Source organism: Brachyhypopomus gauderio, chromosome 21, assembly GCF_052324685.1.
Source record: "Brachyhypopomus gauderio isolate BG-103 chromosome 21, BGAUD_0.2, whole genome shotgun sequence".
Lineage (NCBI taxonomy): Eukaryota > Metazoa > Chordata > Actinopteri > Gymnotiformes > Hypopomidae > Brachyhypopomus > Brachyhypopomus gauderio.
Genome location: NC_135231.1, coordinates 10,198,303 through 10,224,136, shown reverse-complemented (window position 1 = coordinate 10,224,136; position 25,834 = coordinate 10,198,303). Strand labels below are relative to the sequence as shown.

At 51.0% G+C, this 25,834-nt stretch overlaps 1 protein-coding gene across 3 annotated transcripts in view; it reads right to left on the bottom strand.

The window, feature by feature from the left end:
• Positions 1 to 25,834, bottom strand: part of magi3a (membrane associated guanylate kinase, WW and PDZ domain containing 3a) — a 95,684-nt gene that overhangs the window by 23,008 nt on the left and 46,842 nt on the right. For all 3 annotated transcript variants that reach the window (XM_076984022.1, XM_076984021.1, XM_076984020.1), the window contains exons 2-5: positions 14,668 to 14,784; positions 8,717 to 8,836; positions 3,471 to 3,677; positions 281 to 452 (exon numbers count right to left, since the gene is read on the bottom strand). In XM_076984022.1, coding sequence (XP_076840137.1) covers positions 281 to 452; positions 3,471 to 3,677; positions 8,717 to 8,836; positions 14,668 to 14,784 — 616 coding nt within the window. The remainder of the gene's footprint in view (positions 1 to 280; positions 453 to 3,470; positions 3,678 to 8,716; positions 8,837 to 14,667; positions 14,785 to 25,834) is intronic.

The following is a 25,834-nucleotide window of genomic DNA, read 5'->3' as shown; positions in this document are numbered from 1 at the left end:
CAGTTTCAAATAAAAAAGAGCAGCATTAAACCCCCCCCACAGTACCAGGACTCTGAGGAGGAGGCAGGAGGGGAAATAGAGGAGCTGCAGCGCTCCTTCCTAACCACTGGCCGCTTGCCCGCTAATTGGCCGCTGCCATTGATATCCGCCTTTAAACCACGGTACTGCCTCGATGGCCTTCTTTCATCTTTGAGACGAACTATAAAACCTCGGCTCCTCCCGTATATTAAAATGTCACGCTAGGCAGAAGCACATGGAGCTTGGGCTCGGGCGCACTCACTCGATGAAGTAGACCATGCCCGTCTCCGTGTAGGCCATCTCCCAGCTGGCGGGCAGCGGCTCCTGGCTCTCGTCTCGGGCCGCGGTGCTCCAGGGGCGAGGGTCCACGCCGCCCGCGCCGGACTGGGCGTAGCTGGGCACCGTCCTGCGCCACTCCGCGCCCTCGCGGTGATCTGCGCCCAGCCGAGGGGTGGGGTGGGGAGGGGAGGAGAGAGAGAGGACATCAGGATGGCTGTGCATGATCTTACGGTCCAGTCAGGGAGACTCACAAAAGGTCCGCTGGTCTGACAGCACAGAGAGAGAGAGAGAGTGGGAGGGAGAGAGGGAGAGACAGATAGACAAAGACGAAACAGACAGGATTTGCATGCCAGGGCTGATCTGTAGGGAGTGTCCCAGACGGGGGCGGAGGCGACCCGTCCTTCTTTGAAGCTAGGATATAAAAAGCCTGACACCGTGAACCAGTCCAACCTGTTCGATTCATCCGTGTGTGAATGCGTTTGTGGATGTTAGTGTCTCCAGGCCTGGGTTTACCGGGCTGGGCCCTTCCCGAGCCCTGGGGACAGGTTCGTCTGCCACACATGAACCGTGTGTTCGCAAACGATCACATGACCAGACCAAACGAGAAACACGGTGCCAAGTGTTTAACCCCATATTAGATTTTGCTGACAACACGCTCCCTTTCATACACACTTCAGCAACACGTCAGAACAAACCCCTGCAGGTATTTGACCTCATTCCAACACACATTAGCTTGAGATCTGATTGATACGTTGAAGTCTGGTTGGAGTTGGCGTCCTGCCAACCATCAACACACTCAAGTGTGAGTGAGAGGACTCGGGCGCTTGGCACTTTGCCAATCCAACATCATTTCATCAGAAATCCAACAATCCTGCACTACCGTCCTGATTCCTCCGAGTTCTGCGGTTGGAGTGGAGGGCGGAGTGCCACGTGCAGCACCAACGTGACGTAGCTCAAACGTGACGTAGCACACGCACACAGGGCCATGCTCCAGTGAACTACAAGCACCGGCATACACACGGGCCCCCAGCAGGGTGGGGCCACAGCAGCACCTCCAGGTTCTTTAAGTTCCTCGGGACTTCAGAGCACCGACTTGGCCAATCCCTCTCGTGCCAGTCAGACCTGCTCCCTGGCCACACCCCCACCCTGCTCCCTGGCCACACCCCCACCCTGCTCCCTGGCCACACCCCCACCCTGTACTCTGGCCACACCCCAACCCTGCACTCTGGCCACACCCCCACCCTGTACTCTGGCCACACCCCCACCCTGTACTCTGGCCACACCCCAACCCTGCTCCCTGGCCACACCCCCACCCTGTACTCTGGCCACAACCCAACCCTGCACTCTGGCCACACCCCAACCCTGCACTCTGGCCACACCCCCACCCTGTACTCTGGCCACAACCCAACCCTGCTCCCTGGCCACACCCCCACCCTGTACTCTGGCCACAACCCAACCCTGCTCCCTGGCCACACCCCCACCCTGTACTCTGGCCACACCACACCTCCACCCTGCACTCTGGCCACACCCCCACCCTGTACTCTGGCCACACCCCAACCCTGTACTCTGGCCACAACCCCACCCTGCTCCCTGGCCACACCCCCACCCTGTACTCTGGCCACACCCCCACCCTGTACTCTGGCCACACCACACCTCCACCCTGCTCCCTGGCTACACCACCACACCTCCACCCTGTAATGCGGCCACACCCCCACACCTCCACCCTGTACTCCAGCCCACACCACCACACCTCCACCCTGCTCCCTGGCTACATCACCACACCTCCACCCTGGGCCACACCACCACACCCAGGACCCACAGATTCCTTTCGCTTCAGTTCCCCTGCAGGGCCTTGGAAGTGTGAACAATGCAGGGAGCTTCTAGGAGATCCTCACCGCTGCCAAGCATGTGCTCTAAAGGTCGGGCGTCTGCTGGTCTCCTCCAGCCCAGGATGCCACATGATCCATCACCAGCAAAGCTGGCAATTGTGGCACGAGACACATTTTCATAACAATAGAGCGGGCATGAAGCTAATGCTGTTTTAATGTCAGTGTCATTAGAGCTGTAATGAAAGACTCTGCCTGTGGGCGATCCATGCAACTGGCAGAGGCTTCTTCTTTCTTTTTTTTTTTTTAAGATTTTCACTCAGGAAGTCATCAGTAGCTATTGAAGGGATAACCCCCCCCCCCCCCCCCCCCCCACACCACCCAAAAAATAAAGGGGAGAGGAAGGACAGAAATAATGAAGGCTTTTAATTCTGTGGGTGCCCGTGAAAACCGATCACATCAAAAGCCAAGTGACGCTTCTCTGCCTCGTGTCTGCTCTGCCTCGTTCAGTCCTCCACGCCACACCCACCCGCGTGATGCACGCGCCCCCCTCCCCTTTTTGATGCAGGGGAAAAGAAATTCCACCCATGGCGGCAGGAACCACCCCTAAATCTGCCTCTCTCCGAGCCGAGCCAACTTCCGCCTCTTCTTCGGAGAGTTCCCGCTGCACTCCCCGAGTCGGCGGCGTAAATCACCTGCTCCACCAGCCACGCTCGACGCCCGTCCAAGATGAAGCGGCGTCTGAGGCCAGAGGTGTGACGTCCCTCGCTAAATATCACACGGCACCTTTGGCCTACCAAATAAGCCCCGCTGGATATTCATCTGTAAATATTTACCGGTGTAGATCGGCCTTATTTAGAGCTGACATATAGGGACAGATAAGCTCACGGTTTGTTTTTTGTTTCGTTTTTTGAAGACGGGGGTGATGGAGAGATAGATACAGACAGAGGGATAAAAAAGACAGGAGCCAGAGTTAAGAGGCCGCGCTTGAGAAAACCTAGACAGATGTGACATTTGTTATCTCTAGGAAAACTGTCACTACGCTGAACACTTATTGCCATGAACTAAGCAATAAAACCGTTACATGGGCTTTGATCAGTATGGAATATCAGCAAAAAGAAGTGGAAGATAACACACTGTTAAAGGACCAAGCGTTAATGGGCCGGTATCTCACTCCCCGTGTACCACACAGACACCTCGGCCCGGTATTATCTGTACAGGCAGACACGCAGAGGGTCCACACTCCTGCCGGGAATAGGCACACTATGGTTTGCCATCTTTTCTACAATTTGAAGCTGACCAAAAGGCTATGGGTGGTTTCTCGGGTTGTGAGGCGGGACGTCTGACCTGCGAGCCCGTTGACGAGCACGGGCCGGTCCTCCTCTTCCTCCTCCTCGGGGGCGGCGCTGTCCTTCCTGTCCATCTTGCTGACGGAGGTGGTGCGTTTGCGCTGCACCTCGGAGTCGAAGTCCTCGTCGAACAGCACCTGGTCCACCGGGTCGGGCTGTACAGGGCTGGGCTCTGCGGGGGGTTTGGGTGTGCCGTAGTAGTTACCTGCACAGGGCGGCAAGCGACCGTGTTCAGAGTGAGATTTCAAAATGCCACGCTTCGTTATGTATGCCAAGTGTTTTCTGTTTTTTTTTGTTTCTCCCCAAATCTGGCTGTGGCTACAACGTGGACGGGGACTGGGGGGTGTAGACCAGAGCCCAGTTCGTTTGCTGTGCCCAGCGAGCCGTAATCGGATGTGTGTGTTTGGCGCTGCTACTGTTGTTCTGTAACCCCACCCAACCCCCCCCGCTCAGCGCTTCAGTGTGTCGCACCAGGCTGCATCCGCCCTGGCAGAGGGCCGCGTGGAGTCAGCAGCTCCATCTTCTTCTCCGTCTCATTTGCTGAGAACGTCGAGAGACGACAGCGTGTGGGGGGGGGGGGGGGGGGGGGGGGGGGCACCTCTGCCACGCCCCATTCTACTCCTCCGGCTGTTTCCCGCAGCTCTGGGGAGATCGGCCCAAATTACCGGGCAGCGTTATCGGCGTGAACAAGACGCTTCCGGCACTGGAGGAAGGAGAATGAGGCGCGACGCTGGCTCTCGATCTCGCACCGTCACGGGGGGACCTCGCCAGAACCGCCTCAGGTCAGCGCGGTCTCGTGGACCGGCGCCACATATTAACGCCTTAATTACTCCGCTATACTACCAGTTCATTACTCTGCTATACTCCCGGCCTCGCTGGCCGAGTTACGCCAACTCGCCCAGCATCGCCGACAGACCTGAGCCTTATCGCCGTTTTCTCAATAAACTGTCTGAGCAGAATAGCCCTTAATACATTCCTAATTGAAACGGCTAATTTGAATTAATCACACTGTTTATTGCATTTGTAATTTATATGCTTGGTTTCTAATAGCAACAAGAGATGTCAAAGGGGGGTTCAGACCTATTAATTCCCCCGTGCTCCATCTCTCTCTGGGCAGGAGACCCACGATTACACTCTCCACATGCAGGATTGTATAAGCTCATAGGATCACGTCTCGGAGTTTCCTGCATCATCCTGCTGACACAATCAGTGGATGGACATGTGTGAGACTGGAGACGTGACCGCCAATGGCCATGGGTGGATGTGTGAAGGGTGAAGTGAAAAGGTGCTTTTGAAATCCCACGGGATGCCCTACACCTGTGGGGGTGAACGGTCTGGGAGTGAATGCTGATGTGGTCACTGGGGAGGTGATGTTGGAGTGCTCTAGGGGTGAGTGCTCTAGGGGAGGGTGCTCTAGGGGGAGAGTGCTCTAGGGGGAGGGTGCTCTAGGGGGAGAGTGCTCTAGGGGGAGAGTGCTCTAGGGGGAGAGTGCTCTAGGGGGAGAGTGCTCTAGGGGAGGGTGCTCTAGGGGGAGGGTGCTCTAGGGGGAGGGTGCTCTAGGGGGAGGGTGCTCTAGGGGGAGAGTGCTCTAGGGGGAGAGTCCTCTAGGGGTGGGCGCTCTAGGGGAGGGTGCTCTAGGGGTGAGTGCTCTAGGGGGCGGGTGCTGTAGGGTCCGCCCTCGCTCACTCAGTGTCTGACTGTGGAGGGCGTGAATCTGTGACTGACTAAATCTTGCAGCCCTGTGCACTGGCATCAGTGTTGGTTATGGTAATCCTCATCACTGCTGCACGCCACAAGCATCCACATGTTCCTGAAAGGGCCTGGGAGGCTACTGAGATAGAGAAATGAAAAGTGAACTTATAGAGCTAGAAATATGGAGGAAACAATCTGAGCTCATAAACGCACTAACTCATCTCCTGAGAACAGTTACGCAACATGAAGCATTTCTGCGTTTTTCTCTCAGTCCAACTTCCAAACCACCTTTATTTCTTTTTGCATCAGTTTTCTCCCAGCACGGTTCTGTACACATCCATCACGGTGGTGCCCGCACTCTCTCTCCGTTCCGACGTGAGGAAGCGCGAGCCTTCATCTGATCACATCTTCATCATTATACCTGAACACGCCGCCACCGTGATGAGCACCATCAGTACGGCCAGAGCGCTGGCCTCCCAACCGCTAGTCACACGGCCATGATGAATCACTCATAAACACACCATTACTCACCCATGTGCATTAGTGGCTACGGGGACAGAGAGGAGAGGAGAGGAGGAGGAGGAGGAGGAGAGAAAGGGAAAAGGGGAGAGAAGGGAGAGGAAAAGAGGAAGAGAGCAGAGGAGAGGAGGGCAGAATAGAAGGAGAGAGGAGGAGAGAGGGATGGGGGGGAGGAGAAGAGGAAGAGAGGGGAGGAGAGAGAGTAGAGAGAAAAAGAGAGGAGGAGAGGAGAGGAGAAGAGGGGAGGAGAGGAGGAGAGGGGAGAGGAGAGAGGAGAGGAGAGGAGAGGAGAGAGGAGAGGAGAAGAGGGGAGGAGAGGGGGAGAGGGGAGAGGAGAGAGGAGAGGAGAGGAGAGGAGAGAGGAGAGGAGAAGAGGGGAGGAGAGGGGGAGAGGGGAGAGGGTAGAGAGAAAAGAGAAGGAGAGGAAAGAGGAGAGGAGGAACATCCACTGTGATATATAATGTCATTTGTCATGACCATGAATACAGCAGGTCAGGCCGAGCTGATAAACAATACTACCCACTGTTTATAAGTACCAGGAACTAACAGCTTGTGTGTAGTGTATAGGAACATAGACAAGACCGACCTTGGGAGAAACAAACATTGTCTGTGCGTTAAATTACTGCAGAAGGCTTTGTGTCTGCTGTTTGCACATTCATGTCTCTCCGCTAGCCTCCTGAACGAATGACTTTATAATGTGAATGAACCATAAATCCTGACTAAGAACTGCACTTGCACTGTAACGTATCGGAATAACGGAGGAGTGCTGTGCACACATCGCTCTCCTACGTTAAACGGTAAACACTCACGGCAACGAGTAAACGTTTGCACGGAGTTGTCGCAGGTTTGCATATTATGCCAGAGTTCAGCCGCGCTGTTACTGTGTGCTGCACACACTCTGACCTTGAACCTGACTGACGACCTTCACTGTGGAACTGAACACATTATATTAGCTTATGAAAGCAGAAAAGCACACTGTTCTGACCCACGCTGGCACTGTTCTGACCCACGCTGGCACTGTTCTGACCCCAGGGACAAAATTTTGATTTCATAGGTGGGGGGACACAAATGGCTTGAGAACTGGGGTGCGGGGGTTACCAAAACCGGCTTTTGAAAAAGTACAGGGGACATGTCGCCCCAGTCCCCCCCCAAATTACGTCCACGTCTGCCCCACGCTCACACAGTTCCGCCCCACTCACAAAGGGCCGCCGTGTCTGACTACTTAGAGACGTTTAAACAAAATGACTGTCGGCACTTGATTCATTCCCTCCGACAGAGAGGATGGATTTTAACACTGAATTAAGATACAGGCACTAGTTAGTCATTATTATATCACGGTGATGGCGATAAGTAAAATGGTGGTGGTGTGTCCGGATGGCTTTTGTCTTGGACCAAACTGACTTGTCCTACTGAGGCTAGAGACAGATTTAGCCTGTGTCTGTCAAAGGCTTCCATGCACCAAGACTGGGAAAATGAAGACCTGTCGATCAGGCCTTTAACGGGTTTTAACGGGGTCTAGTAGAGAGGTCACATGCTCATCAGTTGGTGTGTGGAGGGGCACGGTAGACTGTGACCTTTGACCTTGACCACAGAACTTTACTCATTGCTCTCTTGACACAAACTGGGCGCAGTGGAACAAAACGGCAGCGTTTGATCTGGCCAGCACTCCGATCTGGTATTTAGCTCGAGAGCGGTTTTTGTGGGACGCCCCGCTACAGGACGTTCCCGTGAGAGACGACAACGCCACGCTGTGTTTGATTGGCCAGCGGCAAGCAGGTTCACGCCCCCCTGGGGAAATGGACGAGGCGAGGGAGGACAGGGGACATTTGTCCACGTGTGTCCCAGTCCACCAGTCTGATGCAACACTGTGTAAGTATGAGCCTCGACCTACAGCATGATGGGGGGGGGGGGACCCGTCAGTGGCTATAAAGTGTAATCAAATAAACAAATAGGTTCGCGACATTCTAATATGTCCTTCCCAACTTTATGTGCGAGTGCTTTATGGTTCCCAGCCAAAACTCATTCATGCAGTCGTGTCTCGGGTAATTCTCGCCTGGGACTAATGAACCTCCACAATCCCGTGCTTAGCAACATGAGCTAAGCACAGGATGATATACTGGGAAGGCGTCCTTAAACTGATTTACATCCCTGACGACGGGTTCATACATCGTCCTGCGCGCGGCAGCAGCGTGCGCTGACTTTTACGGCAGGCGGCGGAGATGGACGAGGTATCGTTGGACAGAATTAGTCACTGTGAAATGATCCTTCAGGGTGAAATACCAGGAGACCAAAAAGCAACACAGATCAGTCGTGGAGATGGATGATGCCCAGTAAAAGTTGGGCACTGTGACATCCACTTTGTCCAAATTTACATTTCCCTGGAAACTTTGGTGCTTCCTACAGAAAGGGAGGCCACCTCATGACTCAGCAGGAGGTCCAGAACCAGACAGAACCAGACAGAACCAGACCCGCATGGTCCACTTAAAGGAAACAGTGGCGCAGTTTGAGGTGGTGCAGTTCTGATTCAGCAGCAGCTCATCGCCGTTTCCACCGAGGTCCCTGGCACTTCCCATGAGATCACAAAGCTATGCAGTGAACAGCCATGACCTGGACAGCCCACGGGACCCAGACGGAGACGAGCACAAAAGACCCGGCAGTCCTGGACCGTGAGACATGATGGGTCAGGGGACTGAATGTGGGCGAGGTTTGTTAGCACAAAACATGACTCAGCGTCTGTTTGAGATCATTCAATTGTGATTTAGGCACTTGTGTCTAATGGCTAACTCATAACAGAGCACAAGTTGAATGCACCGGGTTGCATGCTGGGTAGGAGGTGGACTAGTCTTCCAGCTAATGTCTAAAATAAGAGCTTCTGTCAGATATACTGTCTGCACCTGGGACAGGCTAAGGATCATGAGCACATGTGTGTGTGTGTGTGTGTGTGTGTGTGTGTGTGTTCAGCAATAAGTAACCAAACAATAAGTCCACACTGTTGACCTTTGACCCGTGGTGTTCCCACACACTCTTACGCACCATCGTAGGTTCCGCTCTCTAGTAAGAGCCCACTCTGCTCCAGCACGCCAAACTCCCCCACACTGATGAAATTATAGTCCACTCCGGGAACCTCCCCCTCCCGTGGCTGCCGCGTGGTACCTGCCAAAAACAAAGGGGTCAGAATGTCCCATTAGGTGCTGCGTGCTTTTATTTTAGCGTGTTTTATGAAGTCATCTCAAAGTGCTTCCCAGTAACACCAACATGAAAAGAAGAAGGAATGTATATTATAAAAAAAAATTGTAAATAAGCAAATAAAAAGTAATTAAATAGACAACTGGTTAATGTCCTGCTGAAAGGGAGAGACAGAGATTTTCTCATGAACAGATGATTAGAGAATGATGATCAGAAATGACATGTAGAAATGACATTCTTGAAGGGCTGAATAGATCCTGCACATAAACCGGTGCTGATGCCGTTATACAGAAACACAAAGAATTATTATGGGAGAGGAATGAAAAGATGACATACATGGAATAATGTGTACAGATACGCATTACTGTGGAGAGATATGTATAGCAACTATAACTGACATGAACAAACGATGTGCTTGACACAGGACCACCAGCTGTGAAGATATAGCCGCTAGCCACCAAACGAGGGTGGTCGATCGAGCCATGAACAATCATTCTCACGGTAGTACGTCTCACCACATACTTCATAACAGACAGAAACTACCCAAACGTCACGTTTCAGAGAATTTGTTGTGGAATGTAGCAGTGCTGGTAATACAGGAACTCGAAATCTGCACTTTTCAAAAAATGTAAACGCGGTTGCTCACTGACCAATTAAAGCAAGTATTTTGCCTCTGATAGATCTTTAATTAACAGATTAGATACAAAACAACTGGACTTGAAAACCTAATTTAATATATTGTACAAATATATTCACTGTTAAAATAATAACCATCAGTGGTATGAAAGGTTTCTTCTCCATTTCACCGTTGCCTGAAATAAACGTGATCCGCTGGGAAAGTGACGTCAGTGCACACCCTAAATCAATTACGCAATATTACCCTCGAAGTCATGAGTGACGTTGTTGGTATACAGCTGTTCTACAAGCGCAATTTCTTCATTAATAGAAAAGAAAATGGCAAAAGATTACGATTTGTTTATTGGTTTCCTCCAACACAGTTCCACGACTCAACCGGGATTGAACTGTTGCCAAGCAACACAAACATTTTCCTACCCACAAGGCTGCTGGCTGCGTTAGAGCACGTCCTTACGTCAGCGATCTTCGCACCTTGTTCATTTATTGGAATGTTTCCGTTTACTGTGCAGCCCATGAAATAAGAGTGGCTTTTGTGGCACGTGCCATTACGACGAGTTTAACTTCGTTAAGATCCTAGATAGATAACAATCATAATGTCATTCATGTAATGTTCATATAACATAATGTAATGTTATTTAGGCCTATGTAATGTTATTCCTGTAATGTAATGTCATTCAGGTAATGTTTTTTGGGTAATGTAACGTGGTTAATGAAAGTAACGTGAGACATTTAATCCATCATGGAACACCCACAAAGATTTGGCTTGGTTTGCCCACAAGGAGAGCTATGCCCACAAGAATAGCTTTAGATTTAGTACTAGATATCATTCACATAGGTATGATCATGAAAGCTCTGAGATAATGTGCACCACATATCTGGAGTCTGAAAAATCTTCATCATGAGTTTCAAAATGAGAGTAGATACCACGCTGGTATTACCCAATGGAACGATGCAAAGAAGGAATCATATCGGTCCCAATTCTGACCCCTAGAGGTCACCACAAGTATCACACCCGAAGGGGCCGCTCCTTTTCCAAAGGTTACACATTCTTTTAACTCAGTTAGATAGGGGTGGAAATCATTGACAGCTGCACCACAAAGTTCATTAACACACACACAAAATTCACACCAAGAGATTTCATACAGTTTACAGGACTTGCGGGACACAATTTAACAGCAACACATTTCCAGCACTAAAATGGTAATTTAGAAGAGTGCCAAAAGTCAGAACCTCAGGGACAACATGCTGCTTTTTCAAGGGCCCTTAAAGCAGCGACCCTAACAAATGATGGTGTAGCGCTCACAACATGGAGTGTACCACAGTGACTCTAACCACAACCCTCTACCCACAACCCCCCCTCAGCATTCTTCCACCCGCTCACTGGCCCACAGCTAAGCTCGAAAAACAAAAACAACCTCTACGTTCAGTTTTGAAGTGCACTGCTACAATTTAAGGAGGACTCACTTGTGCTGTGTGATTGGACAATTTTAAAAATCTATAACTGCCTGAGCTTAAAGTCCTATCATTGTTGGATTTCCATCATTATGATGGTGGTCTACCATTCTTCACAAATATCAACTTCTCCCTTCTTTCCTTCTGTGTGTCTATGACTCCTGACATATAAAGAATTTCAAATAAATAAATAAACTGGGTCTAGACAGGACATCGATGTCCACCCACTGCACTGAGGTCTAATAGGAAATAGTCTGTTGCCTTAGCTGAACTGTAAAATAACCTTGGCCCAATTTAAGAAAGCCATGTTTACATCCAGCTGAGCTCCATTGACTGCCAGAACACTGCTTTATGTAAGCATGCTGATTTATGAAAGTCAAGTTTTTACCACACACTTATCTAACAGAACTCTAGTGACGGGTAACACAGCCAATAAGAGTGGAGCAGTGAGTCGATTACATAAGTCTGTTTGACACACTTCTTTAGAGTGTGATGCTGATCTTAATCCAGATTCAAACCGCTCTTTGTTGAGAGCTGAAAATGGAAGCATAAAGCACAGACAGCTAATTACATTGCTCAACAGAGAGTTCGCTCTCTGCAAACACATCTGTTTATTATGGATTCTTGCACACTGAATCCAAATTCACCCATATTTTTCTTCATTATACTCATACTCCACTTATGTTGGCACACATCTGCTAAACACTGAGGAGAGATATTCCAGAGGCCAAATACAGACCAGAAGACCATCAATTGTACATCATAAGTTGTACATTTAAGAAGTAAGTTTCTACATATTTTAAGTGTAATAAGAGTCTTACTTATGAATAATACATAGTTAATGCAAAACTGGATTGCCTTGTCACTTAACCACACTCAGCAAAGCATATTCAGATTCAGAGTAAAAAGTGTTATGAGGTCCAGATTTTAGTGAAAAACGTCACATTTTGTCCTCCAGTGTGATGGTGAAACACTGAGGAGCTGTTTGAGAAAGACCGGTACTGACCCAAATGTCCACAACAGTACTGACCTAAATGACCATGGCAAACAGTACTTACCTGAATGACCACAACAGTACTGACCCGAATGACCATGGCAAACAGTACTGACACAAAAGACTGCAGCAAACAGTACTGACCCAAATGACCATGGCAAACAGTACTGACCCAAATGTCCACAACAGTATTGACCTAAATGACCATGGCAAACAGTACTTACCTGAATTACGACAACAGTACTGACCCGAATGACCATGGCAAACAGTACTGACCCAAAAGACCGCAGCAAACAGTACTGACCCAAATGACCATGGCAAACAGTACTGACCTAAATGACCACAACAGTACTGACCTAAATGACCATGGCAAACAGTACTGACCCAAACGACCACAACAAACAGTACTAAACCAAATGACCACGGCAAACAGTACTGACCTAAATGACCAAAGCAAACAGTACTGACCTGAATGACCACGCCAGTACTGACCTGAATGACCGTGGCAAAGAGTACTGACCTGAATGACCACACCAGTACTGACCTGTAGGGGAGGTAGAGCAGTTCTAAAACCTGCTGGTGTTTGGCTACTGTGAAAACATCCCAATAACTTTTCATCTGTGCACAAAAACCATCTGCAGACAGCACCAACCAAGCCCATTGCAAATTGGCCGTAACAACAAACCCTCAGAGATGTAAAGGGTCTTGTTTAGACTACCAAATCACGACTGGGGCTCTGCTTACAAAGCCATACGGAGGGCTCAAACGTACTGAAGCCTCTGACACGTTGATATTCAGCACACTTCCAGGAAAAGTGCTTTTGTTTCTGAAGCCCATGACTCCTGATGCCGCGTGTCGAATTTTAACTGTGGCATCAAAGCAGAGATGAATTTCACTGACAACTCGTCAGCCAATCTGCCAGCAAGATCTCTTCAACAAGCTCAGGCAAACTTTAAAACGTGCAACGATAAATCTTCCTGAGAAAAAGCGGTTCCCACAGAACAAACACCTGAGGAACCCCACGGCTAATTTTTACAATCTTTTGTTTTTTATCAGCACCTCAGGGCAAACAAGCTTACCGCCTGGTATAACTAATTTGATGGCCCCTGGAAGGGGGTGGGGCAAAGGGGAGGGGGTGGAGACAACTGCTGCAGAGGTATTTTAATAGGCTGTGGGTGGGGTGGGCAGAGGGGCTCAGGGTGGTGCGGGTCAGGGCTAATGTGATCCGCTCCACGGGACCGCAAACAGATGCACACCCGTGCATTTCAAAATAGTTACAGAGGTCGTATGCTGTGTTCCGTGTTCACCGAGTGTATTAGCATAGACGTGCTGATCTATCACTGTTCGTTTAAGCACTGTCTGCTGCATTACTGATCTGAATTCAGTGCTATGCATCTGTGCATCTTTGTCTAAGGACCAGTTGCTCCAAAAAAAAAAAAAAAAACAAAAAAAAAAAACTTGTGTAGTGCGAGAGGAGAGAGAGAGAGAGAAGAGAGAGAGAGTGAGAGAGAAGAGAGGCCACAATCTCTTAATGTTGGCTGAGTCATCCCTAAGTCATGTGGCCAAAGATCTAAGATGAAGGTGATGATAAGGGCTTCCAGGGCCCAGAACAGGGGGGACACCAGCCTCACGTCCAGGGCCCAGAACAGGGAGGACACCAGCCTCACATCCAGGGCCCAGAACAGGGAGGACACCAGCCTCACCTCCAGGGCCCAGAGCGGCCACAAGGCTTACGAGCTCACACAAGGCCTGATAAAGACCTTTATAAATCTGAGCCAAGAGCTGAGCTCACAGCAGACACTCGTGTCCTCCGTTCATTACACTGACGGCTTCATGCACAACGTTGAGAACATTCTCTGGGTCACCCTGCGGACACCCGAATGGGCGTACTGCACACGTGACCCCGCCCTGTTCATCAGCATGAGGAAGGAAAACAGGGTTTAATAATTAGAATGAACACTGCAACAAAGTAGCAAGCTTTAATTAAGAGTTTATGCATAATCAAGTGGCTGTGTCAACATATTCACCTCTGTTATTTAAAAACAAATGAGCGAAAGTAAACTGCCCCCAGTGTGACAGTAGCGTAGTCATCATGTCACAGTAAATAACCGATACGGCTGCCCTCGCCAGTCACTCTAAATAAGGAAGTGGTGTTTAATAGAATTAAATATCTTTTGAAAAGCAGGGGTTCCCTTCTTACACACTAGTCATACTTAAATGTCGGAAAGTTCTGGAACTAAAAGATAACCCATCCTTAGATTTTCTTCATGGGGAGGGAGGGGGTGGAATAGCGTGAGGATTAGAGATGAATGGTTATGGAGAAGGCATCAGTCTTCTTCTGGAGGAGCTTGTTTGGATACGCAGCAGGACTGGGGATTAAAGATACACAACAGCACCGAGGAGAAACTGCTGAGTTTGCTATGATTTACCGCTCAGCCCCGCAGAGTGGTGGTGCTCTCGCACACTGATGAACCAAACGGCAGACACACACTCTCCCAAAACAAGAGGCGAAGGAGCAAACAACCCGAAAGTGTCAAAAGGCGTGAAGCTCGAATACGTCAAACTGCTTGCGCGCTTTTAGATGTATAATAAATAACAGTTGATCTGATAATTGCCAGCGGTACATCAAACCACCGGCACCACCACCCACAGAGAGGACGGAGACGAGTCGAGGGGAGGCGGAGCAGAGACGGGGTGTGGATGCGGGGGGACTCACAAGGGACAGTGCGCAGGTACAGGTTGTCTCTTATCACTTGCTGGAGCTTGTGATCCAAGGAGCCCTTCTGGAACTGCAGACTGAGGTAGTGACGCAGATCCGTGTTCAGCACTTTACCTGCACAGAAGAAGCAATCAAAGCCATTGGTGTTTGACCCACAGCGCACACCTGCACACGTTTACACACAACACACATACTTAACAAAGTATCACATAATTGCTTGTACCTGTTTTTCCACAAGCTTAACGAGTGTAAAGCAAACTTGTGCAAAAGCAGACAGAACTTTTCCCTCTCTGCAGAGTAAGCTCAAATGGGCCGTGGAGTTCATTTAGAGCTGTTGCTATTGCAAATATCTGCTGGCGTGCTGACATGATGATTACATCATGTCCCAATCCGGCGAACTGATTGAGCAACGACTCTCACAGAGGCACACATGTGCCAACAGGCCGAGCTCCTATAAGAGGGACGCGTATGGTGGCACTGCTGAGATCACCGGTCAGCGGCCTGCCCCCATAAACCCGCAGACGAGCAAGCAGAAAACACACAGCCCGAAATAATGCTGATCTCATTATGCAGTGCCATGGGTTCGGGTGTGGTGTTTGGAAGTGCATAAGCTGAGCAAAGCATTGTGGGAGGGGCCCTTGAAGTGTCCTTTTGTGGGAAAATATGAAAATGTGATTTTGTGATCGGTGTGATGTTCCTAGCAAACACACTTTAGAAGCAATGAACAGACACAGACCTGTGAGTTCTCCAGAGTAACATGTGACCCCAATCACTAGCACAAGCTACCATGGGAAAACGCACAAGCTGTCAAAAGAGCGTTGTGTGTTAATATTCCAGCGTGCCACACACGCCGAGATACTTGGATACAGACCTCGATGGAGGAACCCGTGAAGGCTCCCTGTTTGTGTTTACTTTTTGAACCCTGAGAAACGGAGCCGGAGCGTTAAAGGCAAATACGGGCGGCGCTGTTGTGACATCACTCGGCTCATTTTTAAAGAGGAACAATCAAAACAAGCCACTCTGAAAAGTAGCGTCTCCTCCCCCACGGGGGGATTAGAAAGACCGCCCACTGTGACTACTGATTAGGCTCGTTCCATTGGCTGACTGAGACTCATACTAATGTGATCTCGCACCGTCCTCCAGAGACCCCGCGTTCTGATTTAATGTTAAAGTATTAATTATCCTCCTATTAATGTTTAACATGAATCTACGAGGACTCTGCTTACGTCTCTGCGCTCTCAACAGATCTTGAGTGAAATATAAAGTGAAAGATGATTCATTCCATGATTCATTCAGGGATTTGGGGAATATCTACGTCTGGTGTGGACGGTTCCAAGAGGCCGGCCGCCTAAGTAGATGGCCCACTAAAGGAATTCTGAATGGGAGTGTCTAGTGCACTAACACAGACATCAATTACGGCATTAGTCCTGCCCACAACTTGCATGTCATAATCTAAACGTCATTTCACGCTGGGCGGTGATCTGAACAGTATCTCAAGGCTATGCTTTAGGAAGACTGCACAGAAGCGGTGTGGCCTTGAGTGACAGAACAGAATCAGCTAACACTGCACAATATATTGTTTGTTAATCATTATTGCGATATTGACCTTTGCGGTAGTGATATTGTTGAAGGTTGCAGTATGCAAATGAGGCATAACATAGCTAACTTAATCAAAATAAGACAAGCCAGTAATCAACTATGAGACATCAAGAGGTTCGCCAGTAGTTTCTGTGCATCAAACCAGGCACAATACGCAGCCACACAATGAGGACGCTGTGGTCCACAGTGTGGCACTTGTTGAACACGCCCGGCTAAAATGGCTCTAATCTCATCTTATTGCCTCATCCTGTCTTTCTTTCTGCCTGGTGGATGTCTGGGGGTGGGGCACGAGGACAGGAAGAGCGGAGAAAAGCCAATATCCTCCTGTCTCCTCGCTGACATCACGCGGCTCGTCCACCAAACACCTGGAAATCATTACAGCTCGGTTCACAGAAGGAAGTGAGTGAGTGGCTCTAGCCAACGTTGAGGGGCTGCTCCATTGTTAAAGCTGGAGAATCAATAATAACCAGATGAGAAAACTCCATGTGTCACTGCTTATCTATGAATGCGTGATTATCCAGTGTCTCACGCTGTTATTAACAATAACAACGCTGTTACGGGCTTGTCATAACCACGCCAACAATAGTAAATGTCACATTAAATATGTAATTTGACTCGGCGTGAACGGTGTTCTGAATCGCCGCGGGCTCCTCGAGGCCGTCCCACTCCGCTGTGCGCCAAGCTCCCTGGGAAACGTAGTGCGGTTTGTTGGACACTGGGAAGGCGCGGTGAATGAAAGGAATTTAGGTCAGGCCACAATGGCTGGTGCTCGGAGCAGAGCGGAGGAATGCGTGTGACCCGTGTTCCTGCAAGCCTTACATTCAGAGCCTCGCCGCAACACGGCCAGCGTCCTGACGGCCTTCCCCACCGCCCGGACCCCCACAGACCCCCACGCCCCCTCAGACAAGGCAATGCTCCCACTTCACATGCGAGTGCATGTGAAGTGCACACACGTGCACACACACACACACACACACACACCAATCTTGCTTAAAGCATTATCAATTGCGGTGACACACATTATCAATCCCCCCACGCCCCACCCCCCCTGTGTCTGTGAAACAGGGTGGCCTTTGTGGTAAGGCTGTCAGGTAGCGTTAGTGAGCCGTGTCCCATCTCGGGGGAGACGCTCTCAGCCTCCCCCGGAGTCTGTGCCTCACCTCCTGAGTGCCAGGCTGGCCGTGGGAGGCAGGGAACACAATGCCTACATTTGTACCTTGTCATCTGGCTCTCTGAGCTATTTTTACCCTGGCGAACCAGACTGCATGGTCAAAAGAGCAGAGAAAAACCACACCGCACCAGGCTAATATAACAGTTAACAGATACTTAACTGCATGTTTGCACCTCGGTGGCACAGGTGGTTCCATACTTTGGCCCACTACACTGACTGCCAGAGCAGTGGTGTCTTAACAAGGACAATGTATCTCCAAGGAGGCCCCGCCCATCACTTGGAGGACACGCCCATCACTTGGAGGTCCCGCCCATCACTTGGAGGTCCCGCTCAGCTGGACTGTGGTCGACAGCTCCGACTCCTTCTCTTCGTCTCATCTGACCTCCTTCTTTTGAGCATCTGGCCCTCCAAATAGCCATCAGGATTACTCCAGCCCCGGTATCAGTCACCCAGTTTAACCAGGAATGTCGTAAGGGGAAACACCGCCTTTATCTTTTCACAGTTCCCCAATTTATACAGTCAGATCGGGGAACTTCATCATTTCATGCAGAAGAAAATTCAGTTTGAACCAAGCAACAGGTGACCTTTGAAGTGCAGAGAGGACAAACTTCACCTGCTCAGTCACACTCACAGTTTCACTCGTTTCCTCAGAGATTCTCCCATTTCAAGTCATAGCACCTGGTCATTTGAGCACCTAGCAGAGGTGAAGCATCGCATGCAAGCGTTTAATGAAGTCTCTGAACAGAACCAGCACGCTATCTTCAGACGGGAGACTGGTGAGATGTGTGGGCTGGAGGCGGTCAGGCTCATCCACGACAGCTTTACACCACAGCCTGTTGGAGGAGGTCAGCTAACACCACCTGGGTGGTGTCGTGACGAGACTCTGAGAGAGACGTTGTACCAGTGGCCCCCACCGCTGATCTTCCACCATTCCTCGTCAAGGAGAGATCTACCCAGGGAAAGCCGAACAAATTACCCTGCACCCTGCTCACCTGCCCCTGGTCACCTACACACCTACACCCACAACCCCCATGGCTTCACCCTCGTGAGTGTGTGCGAAGCGCTACGACTAACAGAAACGAGAGAAGTGTGGGAAAAAAATGCTCTCACGGCTACTCCGGTTTGCCGTCAGCTTACACAACGGCAGCGTGGCACGTGGGCGCTAGGCCCACGGCTCACGTACAATCGTCAGCTGCAGAGAACAGGGCCGGAGACTATCGTATGTATTTATAGGCATTGATTAGCGAGCTCTTGAGGGTACAATGCACTGAAGGCTACCTAGAAGCACTGCTATTCACCTGCTGTGATATCACCGGTCACGATAGGTACACGGTGGAACTGAAGCCATGCGCCATTGGTATAGGTTGTGAAAGGGCGCGTGCATGTGCTGCAAGGACACTGCACACAGAAGAGTGCTGATAATAGAAAGTGAAATAGATAATAGAAAGTTTGGGTGTGCAGCTCTACATCAGAGTCATGGACAGCCGTAGATGTCCTCTGGGACTTCATCTGTTTCACGGACTTGAAAACATTTCGGGGGCTTAATTTAGTGATGTCTATCAAATCACTTTTAGAGCACAATAACACACAATAGCTAATATGGTGGGAAGTAGCATTATTAATTATTAATATTATTATATTACCAACGATTCTTTTCTTTCCTTTTATTTTCTCGTTTTACAGCCTGGCCTTTCCTCTTGCTCTTTTTTGAAGAATCCTGGATTAACTTCTGCTCCGCTGAATCCAAACCAGAGACGCAGCACTAAACACGCAGTTCTGTGCTCATGTGGAGGCCGGACAGGCCCCAGACCTGGCGTCCGCACCACAGCCAATCAACTTGCCCCATCTTTAATTAGAGAGCGCTGCTTAAATGTCACAGATAAGCCAGCACCAGGGTCTAATGAGGCCGTCTTATGACAGCGGCACAGCCTAGTCTGCTGGTGGAGACCCTGCGGAAGGCTAATTAACGGCCTGATGAGGGCGCTAGGCATCTCTGTGTCACCGGGCCTGCCGCCTACCCGTCAGACTCGAAGCTCGCCGGGTCCAGGACCCTGAAGAAGAATTTGCCGAAAGGGGCTGCGACTTGTTTGGTTTTATTAAGTGGGCCACATTTTCAACTGAGAGAAATTAGGTGCAGAAAGCTTGACGCTGTTCATAAATCATGAGTAAAAAGAAAAGACATCAGAACGGCAAGACGGGGGGAGGAGAAGGGGAGGAGAGGGAGAGGGGGAGAGGAGGAGGAAGGAGAGGGAAAGAGGGGGAGGAGTGGACAGGAGGAGGTGGAGGAGAGGGGAAGAAGAGGGGGAGGAGTGGACAGGAGGAGGTGGAGGAGAGGGGAGGGGTGCGGTGGCTCAGACTTTCACAAGAGCTTCGCATTCGGCATGCAAACATCATTTCAGAGATCCACCGGTGAAAACTTTAATTAAGACGGGCCCGTTTGACGCCTGGCATGATAAAAGGAGAAGCAAATGGGAGACGGAGGTGAAATGCAGGAGGTGACACAAAGCGCCACTCGAACATCAACGGCTACCGGCCTCTAGAAGTTCTAGGCAACATGGCCACCGTTCAGACTGCAATTAGCACTTCTTCTCAGCGTAGCAGCAGGGCAGAAGATCCGCTCTTCCGTTCCTTTCTGCAGGGGTTTGAGGAGACACCTACCGCATCAAAGCACTCAGACTTTTCTTTTTGCAAATGTTTCATATAACTGTCAATGAGAAGCTAATGAGACTCCAGGCTGAGGTTTAAACACCGAGTGTCTTTCCTTTGCTGAAATTCCTAGATCAGTTCCTGTTAATAAAATAAAGCAGCGCTTACAACTACTATGCGTATGCATGTTTGCCACTGTCTCAGTTAGTAGATGATGTGGTACACAGGGTGGTGAAATTGCTTCCCAACAAAGCTTTTCTAGATCTTTCTCACAGGTCCAGAGAAGGCAGCAGTCGGCCTCAGAAGTGTCCCACACACCTGACACTGCACATCCTCTAACTAGCAAAGCGCTCACCTTCACCTGAGGCCCCAAACAACAAACGTCTGGTCAGATTCCCCTGACAGAGGAGGTGTGGGGATCCCCCGACCTCACACTCAGCCTTTGAAGACAGCAACAAAAACAGGGCCAAAGTGTGAGCCCCCAAACGAAGCAAGGGCCTTCAAATGAAGCATAAGGCCTCAAACAAAGCAAGGGCCCTCAAATGAAGCATGAGGCCTCAAACAAAGCAAGGGCCCTCAAACAAAGCATGAGCCCTCAAACGAAGCATGAGCCCTCTAATGAAGCATGAGCCCTCTAATGAAGCAAGGGCCCTCTAATGAAGCAAGGGCCCTCTAATGAAGCAAGGGCCCTCTAATGAAGCATGAGCCCTAGAATGAAGCAAGGGCCCTCAAATGAAGCATTAGACCCTCAAATGAATCAAGGGCCCTCAAATGAAGCATTAGACCCTCAAATGAATCAAGGGCCCTCAAATGAAGCATGAGCCCTCAAACAAAACATGAGCCCTCAAATGAAGCATGAGCCCTCAAACAAAACATGAGCCCTCAAATGAAGCATTAGCCCTCAAATGAAACAAAGGTCCACATATAAGACAGCATATCCGGAGTGAAGCCTGTGTATACCAGCGGCTCTCAGAGCCAGGGACGTGGTCAGCCTGCCACTGAGGATCACGGAGCCTCTGATGGCGTCGCCTCCCTCTCGGTCGAAGACGTTCACTCTCAGTCTGCCACCCAGCCCATTCCAGACATGACGAGCTGCTCCGCCGATGCAGTGGGAAGTGAGAGATGAAACATGAACATGAAAAAGGCATATAATTGAGGAGGGGTGGGGCATCTTCTTCACGCCTCTCCCCTTGGAGTCAAGACATCCAGAAGAATTTCAAAGTTGTGTTTGTACAGCCTCCTTGCCATTCAGCTGTGGCCGGGGGGGGGGGGGGTGTAGCCAGCTGGCAGGGGGCCGGTCAGGGGGTGGGGCAGGGGGTGGGGCAGGGGGTGGGGCAGGGAGGGAAGGGGTTGGGAGAATCAAAGCCGCACTGCCTGTGATCCCAGAGACATGGCAGGAGACGCACACTTTAAGCCAGGGCGCCTCACGGGGCGTCCCGCTGAGAGCCACCTCCACAAGTCCGGATGCTCGAGACGGCGAGAGGTTGCACGGCTGGAGGCAAGACAGCGGTCTGTGGAAGGAGGTGAGAGGAGGGGGGAGGAGAGACCAGGAGAGAACTGCCTTCACCCTCCAATAGCCGTCAGAAGCAATAGCCCAGCACCTGCTTCGGGGACCATGCCAGAGTGGACCCTGGTATTCCCCCCCCATACTCGCCTCGCTCCGTAAAATGTCCTCTAACTAAAATAAGCCGTTCGCACATTACTGCCCACTAACAAGCAGCTTTTAATGGTCCACTGCGTAAAGGCGTCCTAGGGTATTACAACACGGCACCGAGCAAGGCTCCGGCAATACGATGTTTTTTAATTAGACTTATGCTAAATGTGTGTGAAAAGACAATAAATTTAACAAGCTTGTCCACGGCGCTAAAACCTGCATGTTGGTGATTTATTGATTTGGAGGCTCTGAATTAATGGCCAACAAAATTACCATAAACTCGTTTTTTATTTAACAGGCTCCTGCTTTCGTAGGGGGAGGCAGGGAGGGAGGGCTTGGTCTGCTCCCGCATGCCAGACACGAGGTGGGAGTGGAGGTGTGGTGGAGGTGTGGTGGAGGTGTGGTGGAGGTGTGGTGGAGGTGTGGTGGAGGTGTGGTGGCCCTGGAATATCGCCTTCTCGAGAGCCTCTTGTTATTCCGGTCTCGTCCGCCCGTAGGACAGCTCCCCGTGAGGAATGTCGCCATGCAAGTGAGGAGCGGCCGCCGTGGATCGGACCGACTCGGTTGCCAAGATGCCACAAACGTTTTCAGCAGAGTGCATTTGTGGTTGGAGCAGAGGGCATTAGGATGGAAGTGTGTTTATGGAGGGGGCGGAGGAGCGTGGCGTGAAGTGACGTTGCATCTGGACACGTGGACCACTTCGTTGTCTACATGGACGTAAGCCAAAAATGAACACCAGAGTCATCTTGACCTCAGGAAGAACGGAGGTTCTTCAAGTCATTTTGTTATTTTCCTGGGGCTCAGACCAATACCACTACACCCTCACCCAACCTGGGCCACGTTCATCTCCAACTCTCCGCCCGTCAGGAAGACGGAGTGGCAGGGCCCCTGCTGTGCTGATCAGGCTTCCCGAACGACGGCTCTCGCATCCACAGAACCATCCGTCTTCCCGCCGAGCCGGGTCAGGCCCTACTGGAGGGAGGGAGCGGTAAGCTGGACGTGGCCCAGCCCAGAGGACCCCACCACAGGCCTTATTTATCCCCCTCGCCCAAGAGCCCATGACAGAGCAGTCAATAACGCACGGGCGCGCCCAGAGCGTCCTGACAGGCTGTTCCTTCTCAGATGCAGGAACAAGAGGGGCATTAAACGTCCTTAATGAAGGCGTAAAGGCATCAGCCGACAAATCGATTCCACTTTCTCCGTCTTCCCGCAGGCCGGAAAAGGCTGCGTAGGCCCTTCCTGATTTGTGTAGCGTCTCCGTCGGAGACGCTCGTGAACGCTCTGCTGGTGTCTACTATTAACAGTCAGTTGATGTCGTCTTCGTGATGAGCACACGCCGCACCATCCCCACAGCCGTCAAAGTCAGCGTGGGCAGATCCGATGGGCTGTGGTAGAACAATGAGACCTCCACACTCTCATTCAGACGTCAGCCTGAGAGGCATGACTCACAATGGCGGGGAGGTGCTATCGGTCCTTTGGTGACAGATGTCTCGGCCGTCCGCGCAAAGCGTCTCGTTTCTCTCGTGGAAAGCGCCAGATGTTGGCACGATGGTTTCTCGCACATTCCGCAGCTGCGTTTGACGTGGACGACGCTGTGAGTCACGGACAGCCAGCGTGGAACCGCACGCTACGGAGCTCCGGGCATCTGCCTTCGACTCGGGCGATTAGACGAGCTCTTACTGCTGGCCAAACGACCAGCCGCCGATCGCAGAAGAAACCTCGTGACGGTCATGGATGTGGCCAGAGTGGGAGAGTGATGAAACACCCCAGGGGCAGATCCACTCAACCCCAGGGGGAGATCCACACAGGCAGTGGTGTTCTGGGCTTCCTCCAGTGAGCCAGCCGTCCACATATACTGCAGTCAGCAGATGCTCAGCCTGAGAAACTTAAAAAACTCGTCAACTCAGAAAAGCATCCTTTGCTAACACAAATAGGTTATAGCCCAAAAATACTCTTAAATCAAGATACCACCAAAACTGAAGAGTCACTGTGGAAATAGGCACGGAGATGCTGTATAAGGATAATTCCAGAACAGGACACGGGTCTTGTGGAGGTGTCGGGCAGGAGGAGTTCATCCACACTCGTCTCTGAAGCGAGCGTTGCAGAAGCCCCGGCCAGCAGAGCTCCCCGGACCGGACGCAGGGCAGCTCTCTGAAGTGGGCTCCAAGCGCAGCGGAGGGAGGGGGGGGGGGGGAACGGGAAGAGGCGATTAGACCGCCGTGCACGGGAGACAGAACCCAAAGGCCCCGTGGCTGGATGATTCACAGAGGACCGGCTGCCACGGCCTGACACAAGCAGAGCGGGGCGGACAAAGCTGACTCAAAAATGAGTGAGCAGGACATGGGAGGGAGAGGTGATCTAGAGGAGGGAGAGGTGATCTAGAGGAGGGAGAGGTGAACCATGAGACAGAAATGTGATCAAGAGGAGGGAGAGGTGATCTAGAGGAGGGAGAGGTGAACCAGGAGACGGAAATGTGATCTAGAGGAGGGAGAGGTGATCTAGAGGAGGGAGAGGTGAACCAGGAGACGGAAATGTGATCTAGAGGAGGGAGAGGTGATCCACACGAGGGAGAGGTGAACCAGGAGACGGAAATGTGATCTAGAGGAGGGAGAGGTGATCTAGAGGAGGGAGAGGTGATCTAGAGGAGGGAGAGGTGAACCAGGAGACGGAAATGTGATCTAGAGGAGGGAGAGGTGATCTAGAGGAGGGAGAGGTGATCTAGAGGAGGGAGAGGTGAACCAGGAGACGGAAATGTGATCAAGAGGAGGGAGAGGTGATCTAGAGGAGGGAGAGGTGATCTAGAGGAGGGAGAGGTGATCTAGAGGAGGGAGAGGTGAACCAGGAGACAGAAATGTGATCAAGAGGAGGGAGAGGTGATCTAGAGGAGGGAGAGGTGAACCAGGAGACGGAAATGTGATCTAGAGGAGGGAGAGGTGATCTAGAGGAGGGAGAGGTGATCCACACGAGGGAGAGGTGATCCAGGAGACGGAAATGTGATCTAGAGGAGGGAGAGGTGATCTAGAGGAGGGAGAGGTGATCTAGAGGAGGGAGAGGTGATCTAGAGGAGGGAGAGGTGATCTAGAGGAGGGAGAGGTGATCCACACGAGGGAGAGGTGATCCAGGAGAGGAGAGAGAGAGGGGGATCAAGGCTCCACCCTCTCTGCCCAGTGCAACGCTCCATCCATCTCCGTTACTCATCACAATGCAAAGACATCCTGCCATTCATTTTCCAGACCACTGGCCTTCCTTCACTGCAGACCACAGCCTTTTCCTGCAACAATCGCCCAACCTTCCTCATAAATAAATGGCCGAGATCCATTTCATGACACTGCCATTTCTAAATACAACACGGACACGTCTAATGCTGTCACCAGCATTTCAAAGCACCCCATTATTATCTTGCACAGATATTGTAGCCCAGTGCAAAAATCCAATTCTGCCATTACACACACACACACACACACACACACACACACACACACACACACACACACACACACACACACACACACACACACACACACACACACACACACACACACACACACACACACACACACACACTCCCTTGGTTATTTGGGATGAGGAATGGCGGTGTGAAGGGGATACTTTCAATCAGCCGTCGTGAGAGCTCGATCTCGGCCCTAAGCCTCGGATCAGAGCTTCAGCCAGTAGCTGCTGTGCCTACGGCCACCACAACACACTATTCACTCGGCTTAGGGGAAATGAGAGCTGCTGCCAGTCCAAGATATGCAGCGTGTGTGTGTGTGTGTGTGTGTGTGTGTGTGTGTGTGTGTGTGTGTGTGTGTGTGTGTGTGTGTGTGTGTGTGTGTGAGAGCCTGTGCAAACAGGTGTAACACAGCCTTCTTGCTGGTGCACTCCATCACTGAACAGCTCTTCAGGTGTTTGTCCGGGCGGGTGCAGGGTTGGTCGAATGAGAGAAAATGGGGACGAGCCCCTCCCATCTCCCCCATGAGGCCACCGTAGCTCCGCCCCCACTCCTCCCCCACAGGAAGGGCCCCTCTGACGGAGGCGGCGGGGCTGGCACCACCTCCAGGGCCCCACGTACGGAGTCAAGGCCTCTCCAGAGACGC